At 41.2% G+C, this 19,670-nt stretch overlaps 1 protein-coding gene across 2 annotated transcripts in view; it reads left to right on the top strand.

The window, feature by feature from the left end:
* The window catches only part of CXADR (CXADR Ig-like cell adhesion molecule), a 60,102-nt gene that overhangs the window by 34,512 nt on the left and 5,920 nt on the right, over nucleotides 1-19,670 (top strand). The window contains exons 4-7 of one of the 2 annotated variants that reach the window (XM_059686810.1): nucleotides 3,696-3,851; nucleotides 4,889-5,011; nucleotides 5,980-6,118; nucleotides 7,583-7,766. In XM_059686810.1, coding sequence (XP_059542793.1) covers nucleotides 3,696-3,851; nucleotides 4,889-5,011; nucleotides 5,980-6,118; nucleotides 7,583-7,766 — 602 coding nt within the window. Of the gene's footprint in view, nucleotides 1-3,695; nucleotides 3,852-4,888; nucleotides 5,012-5,979; nucleotides 6,119-7,582; nucleotides 10,554-19,670 lie in introns of those variants that run through there. The other variant, XM_059686808.1, reaches the window with a different exon arrangement.

The raw sequence follows: 19,670 nt of genomic DNA, 5'->3' as shown, positions 1-19,670 counted from the left end.
TGCTGTTTGCAGCGTAACCAGAGCTGCCTCATGAAGCTCCATGCGCTGGGTGGACCTGAGCCGGGATGACTGTCGGCTGCCTGGGGGTGAGGGGCGCCATGCTGTGTTGGCAGGGCCCGCCCTGCTCCGTCAGATGCACCAGCCGGGCGTGTGGATGCAGCTCAGTCATGAAGCTGAAAGGGGAATGAATGGAGAACCCACAGCGTGAACCAGTGCTGTGGCCACACCAGAGCCTTTCCCCACAACTCCAAAAGGGCCTGTTACCGAGACCTTTGGGGTAAGCAGGCTGGGTTGTGAAGAGGAGAGCATTCACAGTAAACAGTTTCCTGGACGTGTGGTGGCTCAGTCAACGCTGGAATGTGGAAGCCATGAGTAGAGGGCAGGACTTTTTCTTTTCATTCTTTATTCTGAAATCACTTTAGTTTTATAGAAAGTTTCAAAAATACTAAGGAGTTCCTAAAAGTATACCCATCATCTAATTTCTTCTAATATTGACATTTCACAAAATCATAGTAGTTATCAAAACCAAGAAATTAATGTTGGGACAATACCATTAACTAAACTACAGACCTAATTTGAATCTCACAGTTTTCTACTAAAGTCCCTTTGTGCTAGGACCAAGTCTAAGATCCACATGCGTGTATGTCTCCTGAGTTTCCTTCGGTCCTGTAAGGGCATGTGATGTCATGTCTCATTGACAATCATGATCACTCGGTTTAAGTTTTAGCTGATGGATTTCTCCACTGAAAGCTTACGATTTTTCCTTCTGTAATTAAAAAATCTTGGGGAGCCACTTTTTAGAGTATACACATATCTCTTTTCTCCTCAAATTTTGGCCAGTGATTTTTAGCATCTTTGCATGGATTTTGCCTGAAATTGGTGTTTTGAAGCAAGCAAAATGAGCTTTTTTGGATGGATGACATGGTGATGAAAGTATACAGGGTGGGGCAAAAGTAGGTTTACAGTTCGTATGGAAAATAATGCGATAATAAGTTATATAAGAATAAACTCTGTCCCACATACTCACAACTGTAACCCTTTTGCCACACCCTGTATATCCTGTTCCTTACGGGGACTTAGTGTGTGTTTCATATAGACTGAGATAGGCCACTAGCATGGAGGGATAATGTTGCAAAACCTATGTGGAATACAGTGTCACTAAGTTGGTGGGGCACTGGCCACCTACAGGTTGATGATGGTCATGTGCCCTTACCTGAGAAGAACTAGCTCTGCCAATGATCGCGGATGCAAATGTTCTGAGGAAAATGGCCAGGGATCCTGGAATCCCAGACCAAAGAAACATTAGGGGATAAAACTTTATCTCTGTCCCTGTGTGGTTTTCTTTCTTTCTATCCATCAAGTGTCATGGGTGACGAGTTCATCTTCCCTGTGGTGTCATGGTTGGGGTCAGAAAGTAGGTGGGCCACTCCTAGGCGACACTCAGAAACCATTGTTGGTAAAACCTTGTTCTCTTGTGGATGGAGGATGTTGAGATCTCAAACCCAGTGGGGCCTTGGATGCCCTGATCAGCCACTTAAAATAACTGTTCATTATGGGGTATGTTTGGTCCATGGGAAAGGGCCATCTTTAGCAGAGAAGATGAAGGTTGGGGTTAGTATGCTGTATTACCAGTAGATATCTGGTGTACAAAGCATTGCTTTCATGTCCCACTGCGAGTTTATGTAATAAAGGATTTATTGGTTGTTTGAAGAAACGAAGAACAAAGCTCATCTTGTTTAAGACTCACAGGATGAAATAATTTGCAAAACCTCTTTCAATGTCCAATTCATGTGGTCTCCAGGGCAACAGATCAATCTGAAAAGGAGACAGATTTGCTTAGGAAATCAGCAATGCCATCAAATGCATCTGTTGAGCCTTCGAAAACAGTACAAGTAGTAACGGATGAAGGAGAGAAATACCACCAAATTGAAGAATTATCAAGAAGTGATAGATCTTGTTGGCCAGATTGGAGAAACGGTTCCATTTAGAGTTAAAGATATTCATACCATAGATGATGCAGCAATGACTGAGAAAAGGAAGGCATACCAGCAGCCACATGAGCGTTCGAGCAGTGTTCTTCACCATTGTGCGCCGCTGTAAAACCCATTCACATTTATTCGTAGCCGTGAAAGAGTACACACCCACCCAGGACTGGAAGAGTGAACGTCGGCTCAGAATAAGAAAAAAGAAAAGAAAAAAGCAGTCCTGCCATCTGTCAGGCTGGGAGGACAGGCCCAGCCAGCCAGCTGCAGAGCCTTAGAGGGGCCGTTGTTCTCCCAAGGCCGTGGAGCTGCAGTGAACTCTAGGCTACTGCTGCCTCCCCAGTGTCACCCCCAGCCCCTGTACCCGTCCTTTACTGAGCAGGGTGCGCAGTTGCTAAATGGCCCTCGTCACCAGTGTCACTCCCGGTTCTCCTAACCAGCCCCAGAGAAGGCATCGGACTCGCAACCGATCTCTCCCCTTTGAGCCTCCCCTGGAAGCCTTCAGAATCCCTCCTCTCTGGTCCAGCGACCTCCCACAGCTCCTCCCAGCCCCTTCCTCACTGGCCGGTCCGTCTGATTTTGACCGCCGACACCCTGCCCCTGGTGAGCTTAGGGAGTTAGGCTTTTACAGGAGCCCGGAAGCTGGAATCCGTGTTCACCGACAGGAGTGGATCACTACGTTTGTTATAGTCCGTGGAATACAGCTCAGCAGTGAAAAAGAATGGATTTTTAAAACACGGATCAATGTCAAAAGCTTTGCAATGAATAAAGAAGCTAGACCAAAGCACATACTGTATTATTCCATTCACATGACCCTAGCAGCAGCAGAACTAACCGATCCTGATAAAGTCCGGCCGGTGGCGCCTGGGGCCGGGGTGGTAGAGTGAGGTGACTGCACCCAGCACAAGGGAACTGGCTTGGGAGCGGATGGGGGTGGCGCTCACAAGGTGTGTGCATGTGTGTGTGGGGGGGTGCATGTGGGGGAGGGTATGTGTGTGTGTGCGTGTGCGTACACATGTTTTGAACATGATCAACCCACGCTATTAAAATGTGTTCCTTTTATTGTGTGTGTGTTTTGCTTTAGTAAAGTTCACCAAGAGAATACGAAGCACTAAGGTGTTAATTCAGTGTTGGGGTGAATTTCAGGAAATGGGGTTAGCAGCTTCTCTAAGCAGTTACCCAGGGAGACCTGGGATATAGCCTCAGCTTTACCTTTTTATCTGTAACAGTGCTCCCCGGGTGGTTTGGGGTTGATGTAATGTACCAAGTGAATTGGCCCTGTGGCCAGCATTTTTTATTATAATCCCCTGATCGGGACAGTAATGGCACCAGAAAGGTGTGACATGACACGTACTCCCATGTCAGGCGTGGGGTAGAGGAGGAGGTTAGGAATGGGGGGGGGGGGACGCTTCCTTGAGTCTGAGGAGGTGCAGCCCACAGCGTGCTTGCTTTTCCAGGTGTGCCCGTGGAATAGGGGACACAGAGCCGGGCCTGAGATGCTGCCAGACCCCCCTCTGCCACGGCTGCTTCCTGAGCCCAGTCCGGCCTGTTTGGTGTTGCATAACCGAGTGTAGTTATTCAGTCTTGTCAACTCCGAACCAGAACGTGTGATAATAGTCGGCATGGTTGTGCCGCATGCTCCGTGTTGAAGAATCATTGTAAACAGAAAGTCTGTTTTTCTGTATAAAGTTGTAATTTATTTTCTCTTCTCAGTTAAGCCTTCGGGTACAAGATGTTATGTGGATGGATCAGAAGAAATTGGAAATGACTTTAAACTGAAATGTGAACCCAAGGAGGGTTCACTTCCATTACAATATGAATGGCAGAAATTGTCCAACTCACAGAAGCTGCCCACAGCACTGATGTCAGGTACCGCCGATTAGACAGTCTGTACCGTGTGCCATAGATATGGACTTAACTCTAGTGTGTGTGTGTGTGTGTGTGTGTGTGTGTGTGTGTGTGTGTTTTACATCCCCAGATACCCTCCCTTTTCTATACAGAACAATCAAGATTCCAGGACAGTTTACTGTCATGCAGTATAAATAGGTATATTTTAATAACAGTTTCACTGTTTGAGATACTATAATTGGTTTCTTTGGTATATGTTTTTTAATGATAATACTGTCAGAAAATGTTCATGATCTTAAATTAATGACTAACTTAAAGGGAGTTGGATCTTGAAAGTTTCATGAGCCTACCTTAGTGTTGAAGATACTGCGATTTACCCATGGTGTGTCTGTTACAAAACAGACCAAAAGCACCCATGTGGCACTAACTGAAAAGTTATAAACTGGTTCAATCCAATTGCTCACTTTGTTATAACTCAGTGGTCGGCAAACTCATTAGTCAACAGAGCCAAATTATCAACAGTACAACGATTGAAATTTCTTTTGAGAGCCAAATTTTTTAAACTTAGACTATATAGGTAGGTACATTGTTATTAACTTAATTAGGGTACTCCTAAGGCTTAGGAAGAGCCACACTCAAGGGGCCAAAGAGCCGCATGTGGCTCGTGAGCCGCAGTTTGCCGACCACGGTTATAACTGACCTGTTATTCAAACTGGCCTCCACCTTCCAGGTAGGATTTCTCTGAGCCTCCATTTCTTTTTACAAGTTAAGAGGTTAACTGCATGGCCCCTTCTGACTTCTTTTGTATGTTTCTTCCATCTGGGGGGCGGGGCGGATGGGATGGGTTTTGCAAATCTCACTGCACAAATGAACCAGAGCACAGTGGTTTGCCTTCTGGAGACCTGCATGTGTCTTGCCTGCCTGGCGTTGGTTCCGCACCCAGCTTCAGCCTCTCTCACTTTTGCCTGGACTGTCAAGCCTAGCAGGGTTTGCCTTTACTGCAATCTCAGCAGTCCTGTAAACATGGGTTCCCCTCTGCCCCATCTCTCTTTTCATAGAAATGACTTCTTCTGTTATCACTGTAAAAAATGCCACCACTGAGTACTCTGGGACGTACAAGTGCACAGTCAGCAACAGAGTGGGCTCTGACCAGTGCCAGCTGCGCCTGGATGTTGTTCCTCGTAAGTACCTTCCGCCGGCGGTGATAATGTTTGCTCCCCTGTATACAGCACCCCGCACCCCACCCCCCCATTCAGTCAGCAAGGGTGTATTGAGGCCAAGTGGATGCAAACTGTGAGCAGAGCACTCTGTGGCTTGGTTAGTAGCTTTCCTGAGTCACGGGAAGAAAAAAACTGTATTTTATTAGAAAAACCTTCATTATTGTAGCAACATGAAGAACATGAGTGTTGTCAAGTCAACTCTTATACCATATTTAGCCATTGTAAGGATAAGCTATTTGGAACATTCTTATATGCCAGCTCATATAGCTGGGAACATTAAACTCTTTTAATCTGGTTTGATCACATTTATGCTAAATATATATTATACAGCCCAGCTGATGTGGTTCAGTGGTTGAGCATTGACCTATGAATCAGGAGGTCACAGTTCAATTCCTTGAAATTAATACATAAAATAGATTATACAGTTCAAAAGAAAGTTCTTTTAGTGGATTTTTTTCCTTGGACCAAAAAGCTAATTAGTTTCTTATACAGACAGTCTTCGGGTTACATCAGACTCGACGTATGTTGTTTCATGGTTACATCGCCATCTCTCATTTATTTATTAAAAAAAAAAGTCCTGTCATTTCAACGTATGTACATGTGTGCTTTATGTTTTTTATTATTTATTTACCACAGTAAAGGTCAGGAATTGTTATCTTTCTTTTAAATTTGTTTTACTGTTTCACTCCATTACGGCTGTGTGTGTGCTCCATGTGAGTGACGTAGGTGCTTATGTAGGTGGGTTCCTACTTAGGGCGAAATTGCATTACATCGCCCAGTAGGAACGGATCTCCGCCGTAACCCGAGGACCTGCTATAGTTAACGTATACAATGAGATCAGTCTGTCAGTGTGTATCCTTACCTCCAATACGACTAGATAGAGTGGTGTTGTTTTTTACCATTATTTACTTATGAACATCTTATTCTAGCGTCAAACAGAGCTGGAACAATTGCAGGAGCTATTATAGGAACTCTGCTTGCTCTCATGCTCATCTGCGTGATCATCTTTTGCTGCCATAAAAAGCGCCGAGAAGAAAAATATGAAAAGGAAGTTCATCATGATATCAGGTAATTCAGTGACACCAGAGTTGATTGACGTGTAGTGTACTAAACTTATTATGTCTAAAGCATTACTTCTCCTAACCATCCGAAACATTTGCCCCTGTGAGAACTGGATACAAGCTAAAGCTCTTCCCGTCAACACATTTGAAAGCTCTCACTTTCCCTGGCAAGTGTGTAGATCCAATCAACCTCCATTAGGCTGTGCCCTCAGTCCCTCTCCAGTTCTGGATCCTATTTTAAGAACCACTACAAAATAACTTATCTCAAAACCATTTGCCCTCTCCAAATCAAGTACAGGTATGGCATATTCCAAAAAAAAGAAAGAAAAAGGACCTAATTACATCAAGTGACAGAACTATTAGTAATGTGATTTTTAACAAAATATTCTAAACCAGAAGATCTTAACTAGAAGTGTATGTTCGATTATTGAGCTTTAAGAAATAACATGTGACTGAGTAACACCCAAGAAATTGACATTTGGTAGGTATGAGGTAGGATCTGGGCACTTGCATTTTTAAAATGCACCAGATGTAACTCAGTCCTTGGTGTGAAAATTCTTCTGCCTGAATTCCTGTTTTTTTTGCAGACTGGAATCTGCTGTTTTCAGCTAAGGTCTTAGATCAGTAACTTTAGTAGCAAAAAGGATTTTTTTTTCTTTTTTGGTAGAAATATATCTGTAGGTGATAGTGCTTTAGTAACTACTAGAGGCCTGGTGCACGAATTCATGCACAGGTGGGGTCCAGCTGGCTTGCTCCAATCAGGTCGATCGGGCTGGGCCAGCTAGGGGGAGGGGACACTGGTGGTTGGCCAGCCGGCCCCACCCCCTGGTCAAACTCGCAGTCAAACTGGTCGAGGGGACAGTTTGCATATTAACCTTTTATTATATAGGATAAAGTGTTACATGACCTTAATGAGATTATCTTGATGAGTTGTACTAGAATATGAACATATTTGAGGTTTGTTTCTTACAAGACATTATAAAATCATAAATTTTTGTAAATACTGCCTTTCAGTATATGAGAAGTTCTATATTCTGTAAATGATAACTAAGGGACAAATACACAGTTTGTGACATTATACTTTACTAGAGGCCCAGTGCACGAATTCATGCACAAGCAGGGTCCCTCGGCCTGGCCAGTGATTGGGGCCACCAGGGCCAATTGAGGCCGGCCAACCGGAAGGGACTGCGGGAGGTTGGCTGGCCACAGGAGGTTGGCTGTGGGAGTGCACTGACCACCAGGGTGCATCCTGTGTTGAGTGTCTGCCCCCTGGTGGTCAGTGCATCGTCATAACGACCAGTTGAAACAGTCACATAGGCTTTTATATATATAAATTGTCTTGCTTTTTTGTATGTCACACACCTCTATATACTTCATGCTTAGATAGCCCCCACGCATGATTCATAGGCTACACAATTGTAGGTTTCTAGAAACTCATTCTTTCGGTTATTTTGGGATCTTTGCTTTCCAGGGAAGACGTGCCTCCCCCCAAGAGCCGGACGTCCACAGCCAGAAGCTACATCGGCAGCAATCACTCATCCCTGGGATCCATGTCTCCTTCCAACATGGAGGGCTATTCCAAGACTCAGTATAACCAAGTACCAAGTGAAGATTTTGAACGCGCTCCTCAGAGTCCGACTCTCCCGCCCGCTAAGGTAGCTGCCCCTAATCTCAGTAGGATGGGAGCGGTGCCGGTGATGATTCCAGCCCAGAGCAAGGACGGGTCTATAGTATAGGGCCTCCGAACCTCTCGCCTCCGTGCTCCACACTTCTCTTCTTCTTTTGAAATAGGAAAACCTATTTTGTTCTAAATTTTGCTACCAGCCTCAATAGATCAAAAAGTGAACCAAAAACTGTAAGAAACATACTTCAAAAAGTTGTGTTTGTTTTTATCGGAATAGTATAGGCATTAAAGTTACTAAAGACAAATTTGCCATCTGAAAAGGATTTCTTAAAGAAGTTGATTTTGCCAGTTTCTAACTACCAATACTTAATATGTAGCACTTTGGATATGAAATCATAGGAGAAGATATTGGTGAACTTACATGCACACCAAGTTGATACTTGAATCATCTTAAAAAGTAGTACTTTTTCATTCCTGCCATTATTTTTAGGATGCCTTTCTCAATTAATTTATGACCCAAAATTGGCAAAGAAGCATTCATGGCAAAAAATTCTTACAGTCCTTTATGTTCGTTCTTTGAAAACTCTAAATGTGTTTGGAATAGCTCTAGTAACATAAAAACACTCTACAGGGTTCTAGAAATTACTAGTTCTACTTTCAGGTCATGCATAAGCCTTGTCTATGGAATGATTGCTTAAGCATTTGATTGATGGACTGTTGGCAACAGGCAACAGAGGCATAGTAAGCTCTTTTACATGCTAAAGTAAAGGAGCACCTATGGATTTATTTAGCAACTTTGCTGTCACTACATAAGAGCGATGACACTAGGTATGGTAGTGAGGGTGGATTTCAGCGATGAGCAATCTGGGGTGATCTCCAGAACAGAGACCGGCCAGAGCAAGGATGGGGAATCCTGCAGTTCCCAACCACATACTGGCTCTCTGCGTTAGGTGATATTTTTCTACTAAGAAAAAAATTATAGCATTTATTATTGGACAGATACAGATTGAAATTCCCTAATTATTGGTTCCAAATTTTAAAAAGTTCAGCGTTTTGTTGTTGTCGTTTTTGGATGGTGTTGCATGTTACACATCCCAGAAACAGGGAATCCTAAGTCTACCTTCCTGAATGCAGTTTCTGGAGGATGTTCCTTCATAGGCTCGGAATGACGGAGCGCAGTGTAAGCCCATCCGTGTCCTTCGCAATTCTGCCTTCCAGACTTGGGAGGACGCAGTTACTACTCTACTGCCAACCTGTCTGTGCAGTTGCAGAAAATCCAGTTGAGTTTTGAAAAGTTTGAGTCCTAGTTTTGTGAAAGTGATTTATTCTTTAAAAAAAAAAAAAGAAGAAGAAGAAGAAAGGAAAGGGAGTAAAAGGAATACTCCCAACTGCCAAATGTGTTAAATACTGTTTTAGTAGAAAGTAAACTTATTGTATTTCCCTTAAGATTGCAAGGGAGTGTGGATATAGTAGAATGAGCCAGCAGTTTCTTTATAGTAAGTAAGGTCTGCAATAAATTATTTCACTAGCTCTAAAACCTGTTCCCTCAATTTTGTAGGGAGTTGGTTTCTGTTCATCTCTTTGGGTGCTGTGGTGGTTCATGCGGCATTAGAAATTAATGTTGGCATGACTTTCTGATTAGTAAGAATATTGTGTACACTTTTTAATGGTAAATTTAAGCGGAATGTCTGTGTAATGAATTAGTGTACGGTTTTACGTATTCGGAAGCCTTTTTTAAATAGGGTTTTAACCTCACACAATATTGCTTTTATACTTGTGTTAACAGTTTCATTTGTGCCTTTTGGGTCATTTAATTTCTATTATGAATTTCTGGTGCCTATGAGCTAGCTATCACCTGAAAGGTGCTTAGAGGTGAAGGTACTGTTCCTAAAAATGCATCACTGTGACACCTTTCTATCCTCAGACTTCAATCTTGCCTCCTCTTTTCTGTTCTTTTTTGTATGCAAATTAAAAGACTGTGTTATCCATAAAGGCTAACATTCCAACATCCCCAACACTCTGGCTGTGTTTCTGATTTTATAATAGTAACTATTTTTGAACTCCAGATGTCTGGTCTGTTTTATATGAATACAAATGTACATACAATAGTACTAAGAAATACCAGCACAAACGCTAAGAAACAGCTTTTGGTCTTTATTAGTTTTCATGCACTGAAGATTATGCTATCAGTCTAAGTAGAAATCACTTCAAAAAATGGATGCATGTAGTAAGGCTTTCCTTGCCTGAGACTTCATAGCTGGTCTAGGATTTCGCTACAAATAAGCCAGACTCTCTTCCAGAAGCACCTGTATCCTGAGAAACAGCCTCACAAGAAATCAGTTGTGTATCCTGTACAGACCTATTGGGCATGATGACATTTAGAGGACAGAATTCAGGTTTAGGCCACGTCTTCAGCTACTCTCATTGTAAATTTCAGTTAATCCAGAAGTCAGGTAGTTCTGCTTGACCCATTAAGGGGGGGGTTCTCACTGATAATTTCACTTACACCAGAGATCAGATATCTGTTCTGGAATTATTGGTAATCATCAAGCAATTCAACAAAACTTGCTATTCAAGCATCGCCATTGGAGCTTAACAGCATCAGCCAAAGATAGCACTGCGTCTTTGAGGCAAAAGCAATTTTACACCTTACAATTCCACTTTACACCTAAGAGACTCAACACCATTTTGTTGAGTTACACAGGATAACTTGAGAAGCAGTGGGACCTTAGAGGACATAGTTCTGTGCTTTAATGTGTAGTTTACGGTGTTCTTTTATTCTAATATTCCCCTGTTGGAAGGCCAACAAAAATAAAAATCTGCCCTGGAGTTGTTACAATGGAAATACAGCCAGAGTGTGTCGTAGGGGGAGGTTAATTCAAGAAACACAATTAGATTATTGGTATGAACTAATATCTGGTTTTTATGAAAAAGATAATTTTCAAAATTGAGTTTCATAAATTAGGAGCAAGTAAAGGGGCAAATAAACATTTTGATTAAATATAAAAAGAACTCGTTGCATGAAGTTAGACATCAAATTCTATAATGGATGGCTTTTTAAAATAACCATTCTCTGTCTTTCTGTGTGCGTGCAGCATGTAAATCTGAAGTTATGTGAATGTTTCAAGTTGTTCCTAATCTCTTTTCACCTCCACAGTGTTTAGGGCCTTCAGACCCCTTATTCCAGTGTGAACAGAAAAGGTCCATATTATGTGCTTAATGCTTTGACGTGTCGTGTAAGGAGTAGTTTGTAGAAAACGTTGACACCATTTTAACTTCTTAGTGGCTTGTGACATTATATATTATATATATATGTACATACATCTTTGTAATATTCTGTGTTTAGGAGTATAAATGTTCTGGGCAAGTTTTAATATTTCAAATGCCTTTGGATAGTCTTGCAATAAAGGCAACATATTCTGCAGTTGGATTTTTTACTTGTTTGCCTATTTTGACACTAACATATGGTCCATAACTGAGCACAGATTCTGCTTATTCATGTTATGGAAACAGGGAAGAATAATAAATTTGTGAATTGCAGTTCTGCTTATCCTATGGATAGTAACACCAGCAAATATGTTATCTTATGAGTAACACCAGCAAATATGTTATCTTATGGATAGTAACACCAGCAATATTTGCTGTATCTGGCTTCTTACTGTTAATCAAGGTTGACAAAGTACCCTGTTTTGTAATTTGAGGGGAAAGTACCTGTTGGGATTGGTGTTGGTCACGAACACTAAACGCTCCCATCAAGGAAGAACTTTGCATTTTTCTACTAACGTATTTAATGACACAAGTGTCAAGAGAACCACAATTCACTGATTCACTTATTCTCATCCCTTACTGTGAACATTTGTAATAAATAAACTTGTACTACTGAGAAAAAATATTTTGACACTTCACATATGCAAGTAGAGAATTGATAGTGTCAGTTTCAAAAGTGATTTTTGTATTTAACGTTTCTGGCTTAAATATCCAATGGTGCAGATTTTGAACTTTGTAAGAACAAATTTGGTTAAAAAAGCAAGAACTTGCTCTAGCTTTGTGACCTTGTGTACTTTTCAAATAAAATTAAGAAAGTAGTTTTCTGCCTCATGGTGTGGCTTCATTGTGCTTGAAAAAAAAAAGTGTCTACTTATAAAGTTTCAATATGATGTTTCTCCCTGCTTTCTGAGTCAGGGCTTCTTTCCCCACACCCTTTGCATCCGTTATTAAACAGAACAAAGATCAGAACAATCACACATCAATGGAAACATGAAGCATACATGTGTTTCCCCACCCTACATCTATATGCAGTATATACCATAATATTTGAGGTTGAGACCTTCAAAGTTCTGTGATCACTCCACAGTGATTTACAGTATAAACTCAAAGCACTTCTCAGCTGCATTAAAAATGTGCATGCATGTATGTGTTAAACACATCTGGTTCTGGTTTAAAGCTATTTTCATTGACCCTAAACATTGATTTCAGAAAACAAAACAGAACAGGATGGGGGTAGTAATAGGTCTGTAAGACTTTTTGAGGAATGTTGTTTACCCTCTAGTTTCTCCATCTTGGCACTTTTAACACTTTGGGCTGGGTAACTCTTTGTTGTGGGGGAGCGTCCTAGGCATTATAGGTTGTTTAGTATCATCCCTGGTCTCTACCTACTGGGTGCCAGCAGAACTCCTCCCTCCCCCAGATGTGACAACCAAAAACCGTGTCTCCCAATGCGTTTCCAAATGTCTACCACCCCCCACCCAGGTTGAGAACAACTGGTTTATACTAACAGGAAGTTTTCTACTCGGAGGCTTAAAGGAGAAGAGCGTAGGCCTTGGAGTCGGACGTGTTTGAACACCACTCATTACCAGATGCTTTACTTGGCTTCAGGTTCCTAGTGCTTTAGAATGGGGATACAAATACCTACGTCCCAGGGGGTGTTGGAGGCTCTTAAAGAACTAGAATTGATTCAATGAAAAAGGCTTTGCATTTGTAGCTGGGATGCTGATGATGATACACGGAGTTTTAAGGACCCAGGATTACAATAAAATATCTACTAAGTGACACTACTGAGTATAATTTTTAAAAATATATTTTTTTGTTGTCTTTTTACAGAGAGGAAGGGAGAGGGATAGAGAGTTAGAAACATCGATGAGAGAGAAACATCCATCAGCTGCCTCCTGCACCCAAGGTACATGCCCTTGACCAGAATCGAACCTGGGACCTTTCAGTCCACGGCCCGACGCTCTATCCACTGAGCAAAACTGGCCAGGGCCTACTGAGTATAATTTAATGCCTTTCATTTAGACCATATTTTAATCTTGCAGCTGTAAAGGCCAGATCCTATTTCTGGTTAATTAAATACCAAATGGCAAAACTGATGAAACAAAATTTAATATAAGTCAATTGTTATTAAATAAAAGTGGTTTAAAGTCTAAGGCATAAAAAAAAATGTAATTTCTAAATGCAATGAAGGCAATAGTGAGAGATTAGAAAGGCAGTCCCAACTCAGCTCCATTTTTCTTGCTGGTATTTCTGAAGTATAAATCAAATGTGATTTGTTATTTAAATTACTTTTCTAAATTTAATAACTTTGGGGGGGAAATTATCCTAAAGTAACTACAGAAAAAGAAAAATTCCTGGAGTTAATGAAGATCCAAGAAATAAATTTCGGTCTAGTGAACCAAGAATTCTAACTAGCTCCTTGATCAGTTTGCTTCTCATTTCACTGCTGAGCTGTGAATATTCTGACTCGGATGGAGAATGGAGGGGGTGGGAGAAGGTGCAGGAGATCACAGGAGTAAAACCTGATGTCAGTCCCCAACAAAGTACCAGAAGCCAGTGTGATCGTGTCTTGCCCTGAGTCATTGACCCCAGGCCTAGTGGATTGGTTCTTAAAATGTAACTCTGACCATATTAAAATCCAGGCCATCATAATCTCATCTAAAAGGGACCTCGTGGTCCATTCCATTTCTCTCTGGTTTATTTTCTCCACACCTTTAGGTGCACCTTTGCACACCTGCTGGGGGCCTGGGGTTTCATACCGTGTAAATCCAAACACTTGTCCTTTGAGTAATTTTTCCTGATCCGCACCCTGCCCCTCACTCACATGCTAATTTAGAGGGGTGTCTGGGCCCTCAGTATGGCCAGTGCGTGTCTTTTATGGCACAAAACCTTTTGTGTTCCAATTATTGAACATGCTTACTAGATCCCTTTGTGAGTATAAACTTAGTTTCTTCCCCAATATCCTCAGTTCCTAACTCTGGCATATTGCTCAGTACATACTGAGTGAATTTTTAGGAAAGAAATGGCACTAGGGGCAAGTATGCATTCAATAAGTTCACGTCATATGTTCTGCAAGACAACTTGTTTGTTCCCCAAAAGAAAAAGTGAGTGGGCGTGTGTGGTGAGAAAGTCTGCACATGACACGAAAAGTTAATTTGCATAAATACAGGATGGGGCGACCTGCCTCCATAGGAGTCAACTTAAAAAACACCATCTCCTAGTTATAAAAACCTGGAGAAGTAAAAGAAATTTCTAAAACCCTCAGATTCTGAGTAGGTCTGGAGTGAAGTCAGTAACTGTTTCTCTCTTAGGTTTTAGACTTTTACAACTGGCCCTCCACTACCATACTTATTTACACTGGTGTATACATACTGGGGTTTTTTTAAAAATAGGTTTTTATTGATTTTAGAGAGGAAGGAAAGGGTGAAACATCGATGAGGATTGGCTGCCTCCTGCACACCCTCTACTGGGGATCGAGCCCACAATCTGGGCATGGGCCCTGGCTGGGAATTGAACCAGTGACCTCCTGATTCATGAGTCAGTGCTCAGCCAATGAGCTACACCAGCTGGGCTACATGATTTTTCTAACTTAACAAATCCTCTTAGATTATTCTGTATCTATGTTATCTGTTTTCTGTCATCTATACATCTATCTAACTTACTTGTTTTCAAAACTAATATTTACATCACAGTGATACTCTGTAATATATTTAAACAGTCTCCAATTGATGCCCATTTAAATTGATCCCATCTTTTTAGATATAATGAGTAAAATTACAAGAGTTGTGTTCCTGTGTACATAACGATATGTGTGTGTGTGTGTGTGTATTTTAATATATTTCTATTGATTTTTTTTACAGAGAGGAAGGGAGAGGGATAGAGAGTTAAAAACATCAATGAGAGAGAAACATTGATCAGCTGCCTCTTGCACACCTCCTACTGGGGATGTGCCCGCAACCAAGGTACATACCTTTGACCGGAATCGAACCTGGGACCTTTCAGTCTGCAGGCCGACGCTCTATCCACTGAGCCAAACCGGTTAGGGCTGTATCTTTACATTTCTAGAAAGGGAGGTGCTGATTGTAGAGTATTGTGATAGCTTTTATTGTAATAGCTTTGTACATGTTGTAGCAGCCTATGCTTGCAATGGATGAGTGCTTATCTCACCCCCAATCTTCACCAATACTCTTATTCAACTTCTTGATCTCTGGGAAGAAAATTATTTCATGGTTTAAAATTCTCTTGTTATTTGTCCAGTTGATCATCTTATGTTGAAAAACTATTTGAGAACTGTGTTCGTGTGCTTTGCCCATTTTTCTTTTATATGACTCCTAGAGGCCCGATGCACGAAATTTGTGCAAGAGTAGGCTTTCCTTCCCCTGGGTGCCGGCACCGGCTTCCCTCTGGCCACCAGGACCCGGGCTTCCCTCCGGCCGCTGGCAGGCACCCGGGACCTGGCCTTCCCTTGCAGCCCCGGCTTCATCCGGAAGGTCGTCCGGAAGGACATCCAGTCTAATTAGCATATTATGCTTTTATTATTACAGATTCTGCTAATTTGGAGCTCTTAAACATAATAAAATTAGCCCTTTGTGATATAAAATAAAAGGTTTGGGTTTTTGGGGGCCAGGTTACCATTTTTCTTTGACTCTGTGTATGGTCTTTCCCTACTGACCATGCAATCCTAATCCCTCCTAAACTGTTCCTCAAGGGGACCTGAGGACCACCTGTCTGTTCCCGTGCTTGTCTCCTCTCCTCCGCAGGTGTGATTTCTCAAAGGCAGGGGAGCATCTTTACATCTCAATGTTGGACACAATAGGTTCTCAGGAGTCTTGGCTGATCATTACAGCGGCTCTGGCTGTGTTCCAGCCCAGCCATCGCCACATGTGTTCCCATCACAGTGTGGTTCTTAATTTATCTTTGTTTTCTTCAAGTTTCTGGAGTTCTTGCCCAAAGCAGTTTTATGGAATCAGCACAAACTAAAGTAATGAAGACAATTAGTTATCTTGCACTTGAAAACAAGATGTGTGTCTAGGTCATGTGTTAGGTCAGCTGTCACGCACTATTCCAAGTTGAATGTTGGCTGCCGGCAGTGTGCTGTTTGAATGTTGCTAAGTAGGGCATTTTCCCTCTCATGTAGGCCCAGAACTGTCAACAGCGAGAACATTTCCAGGGAACAGTAGAATGACCTTGCAATTCTGAGAGGAGAGAGTATGATAACAGCACATACTAATGATTTGCAACCTGGTGGGAAATCAGTCCTCATCCACTTCCACCAGTCTTTTCATCTAGTGACAAGGAAGGGACATTTTATTTGTTCATAGAAACAACACAAAGTGAAATAATTCTGTGAAAGGAAACATCATCTCTGCCCTTCCAACTAAAAGATACTATCTGCGCCCGGCCAGCATGGCTCAGTGGTTGCGTGTAGACCTACGAACCAGGAGATGACAGTTCGATTCCTGGTCGGGGCACATGCCTGGGTTGTGGGCTCAATCCCCAGTGTGGGGCGTCTAAGAGACAGCCAGTCATCATCATTGATGTTTCTGTCTCTCCCTCTCCCTTCCTCTCTGAAATCAATCAAAATATAAATAAAATAAAAGATACTATCGCTATGTCCAGGACAAGATAAAATGCACTCACTATACAATAGCCCAGTAGGGCTTTATGAGTATGTTTATGTGATTTAAGCTTCTTGTAATATTAGGGGCAAAAGATTTGTGATATTTTTAAGTGAGAATGTATAAGGCAGTTCAAATTTTGTAAAAAACAAAACAAAATATCCATAGGCTATGTTATCTAGTTCAATATCGTTTTATGAAACAAATCAAGATCCAGGAAGGTTTTGATTTCCCGAGGCCCCCGTTAGGAACAGAACCCGGGTCTCCTGCTTCCTGGCCCAGTATTTTTCTATGAACCTTGAGTCCTTGGCAGTCCCGGCCTTGAGTGAACTATAATAAAGGAAAGAAGGGAAGCCGAAACCGGTTTGGCTCAGTGGATAGAGCGTCGGCCTGCGGACTGAAGGGTCCCAGGTTCGATTCCGGTCAAGGGCATGTACCTGGGTTGCGGGCATATCCCCAGTGGGAGATGTGCAGGAGGCAGCTGATCGATGTTTCTCTCTCATCGATGTTTCTAACTCTCTATCTCTCTCCCTTCCTCTCTGTAAAAAATCAATAAAATATATTTTAAAAAAAAGAAGGGAAGAGTTAGAGTGTGGGGCTCTCACCTCTCCCTCCCTCCCAGCAACACCAACTTGGGAGGAGGCCAGTGAAACAGAGCAGCCTGGCCTCCCAGTGCCTTCAGCTCCTTCTGCAAAGTGCTCACCAGTGCCCAGGGCACACGGAGCATCGATAGCTGCGCTCTTCTTAGGGATGCCCGTGGTGGCCCCAGTGGGGTGTATGATGGACAAGAGTCTGCTTTGTTTGGTGCCAAGCCTGTTTAAGCTAGTTAGGTTGCTGATTGCATAATTTGAGTAAATTGTGCCTATCAACTGTCCTAGATATGGTAAAGACAACATATCTGAGGAAATTATTCTGCTGGCACATTGCTTTAAGAATATATTGTTTCACTCGCTGCAAAGAAAGCACAGTTTAAATCAACATGGATATATTATGGATGGATGTTATGAGGAAAACAAACACTCCTAGCAATAGACCCATATTCTAAGAAAAATTCTTAATTCCACATCAAAAAGTTGGTGACTGAAAGTATATTGAGTAATGTTAAACACTTAAAAATGTTTAAGGGATATATAATTTTTAATGGTTTTCCATCTAAACTTGTTTGATTGGCACTCCTAATTGTGTCAGGGAAGAGGAGTTTTACTATAAATTTGCATACCAAATCACTATTCAAGATCCTGTATTTGTGTGTCCTTGTGTGTGTGTGCGTGCGTGTGTGCGTGTGCGTGTGTGTGTGTGTGTGTGTGTGTGTGTGTGTGTTCCTCTCCAGATTTCACAGTGAGTATCAAGCATCACAACTAGTATTTTTTTAAATATGTTTTACTGATTTCAGAGAGGAAAGGAGAGGAAGAGATAGAAACATTAATGATGAAAGAGAATCATTGATTGGCTGCCTCCTGCACATCCCACACTGGGGATCGAGTCTGCAACCCAGGCATGTGCCCTGACTGGGAATCGAACCATGACCTCCTGGTTCATAGGTCAACACTCAACCACTGAGCAACACTGGCCAGTCACAATTGGTATTTTAAAAAAATTATTTACCAAAGGATCTTACTAGCTAGCAGTATCAGATTTTAAGTGTGGTCAGTCTTATCATTGGGCAATATTAGGAAACATGAAATAGTGAGGTTTCACTTAGTAATAACGCAGATGACAAAAGTGAATTTTACATTTTTCATGTTAGTCCCTTTAGACAAAGTTCAAATTTTTTAAATTTACTCTAATTTTTAATGAGTAAATTTTATTTCCTTTCTTTAGAAAAAGCATTTGATGAATGATCTAAGATACAAAAACAATTTTTTTCCACTGAATTTAGTGAAACAAATAGTCAATCATGCTAGCTGTTTTCTGTTGAACTTTACAGCTTTACTTATCAATTTGACCCTAAAAAATGTATCATCTATAATTTTCTGTGTATAATTTCAAAAAGTTGGCAGTTCTGTCTGTCTATTTATGAACTTGAAAGGAAAATTATCCTTCTCCCACCCCACCCTCAACAAAGGTAGTTATATTTAGATATATGATTGAAGACATTTCCAAAAGAGATCTGTAGCTTAATATCTAATGATAAAGATGGGTTAAATCAAGGTATATATGTATGAATAGTATGAAACTATTAAAACCATGTTTAAAACAAATCAGTGACATAATAAAATGGTCCACATTTTCCAATTGCATAACCATAAAATGGATATATTTCATGTCATAACACAGTATGGGAGAATATAAATTAAAAGCTCCCTCTTTTAAACATTCCCCATCCACTAAAATATTAGCAGTGGTTATCTTTGCTAGAGGGGTTACGGGCGATTTTAATGATCTTTCCTCTGCTTTTAGCTATTTGTTTCCTAAATTGGCATTAGTTTTAATAACAAAAATAATTCTAATCAATATCTTGTGTATAATAATTATGGCATAGTTAAAGTTCTTCATTACCTATGGTAATTTCCACATGTAGATCCATAGACAAAGCAGTGATTTAAACTAACTGTTAATGCTTTTCATGGAGAAGGGAAATTATTTTCAAATACAACTTGCAGCTGGAAGTTGGAAGATTATCTGATGCCCTCTTGTGGCCAATAATTTTTTCAAAGGTGATTTGTTTCTTTTCATTGAAATCCTGTCTAAACCAAGAAAAGAACAAAATATCTATTCTGTTGCTTTCCAAATGACAAACAAATAATGCTCACACACTATTACTAACACTTTAAGGGTAAGCACTATTAAGGGGTTGTCTATCTCTCTTGCTTCTAAAAGCATGCTTCTTGGATTTGAAGATGTTTAGATCACCTGGGGCAACTTGGATACTCAGACCCAGTTTCAATGATAGCCCTGTTAGTTCTACTATTATGCTCATTTTTTGCACCTATTTTCACTGCTCACGCAATATGGTGGACAGCTTTGCGCATCAGTAGTCACAGGTTATTCTTGTATTGGCCTTACTCTTACGTAGTATGAATTATGTTTATTATGGCAAATAAATG

The sequence above is a fragment of the Myotis daubentonii genome, chromosome 3, assembly GCF_963259705.1.
Source record: "Myotis daubentonii chromosome 3, mMyoDau2.1, whole genome shotgun sequence".
NCBI lineage: Eukaryota > Metazoa > Chordata > Mammalia > Chiroptera > Vespertilionidae > Myotis > Myotis daubentonii.
This window is presented reverse-complemented; position numbering and strand designations above follow the sequence as displayed.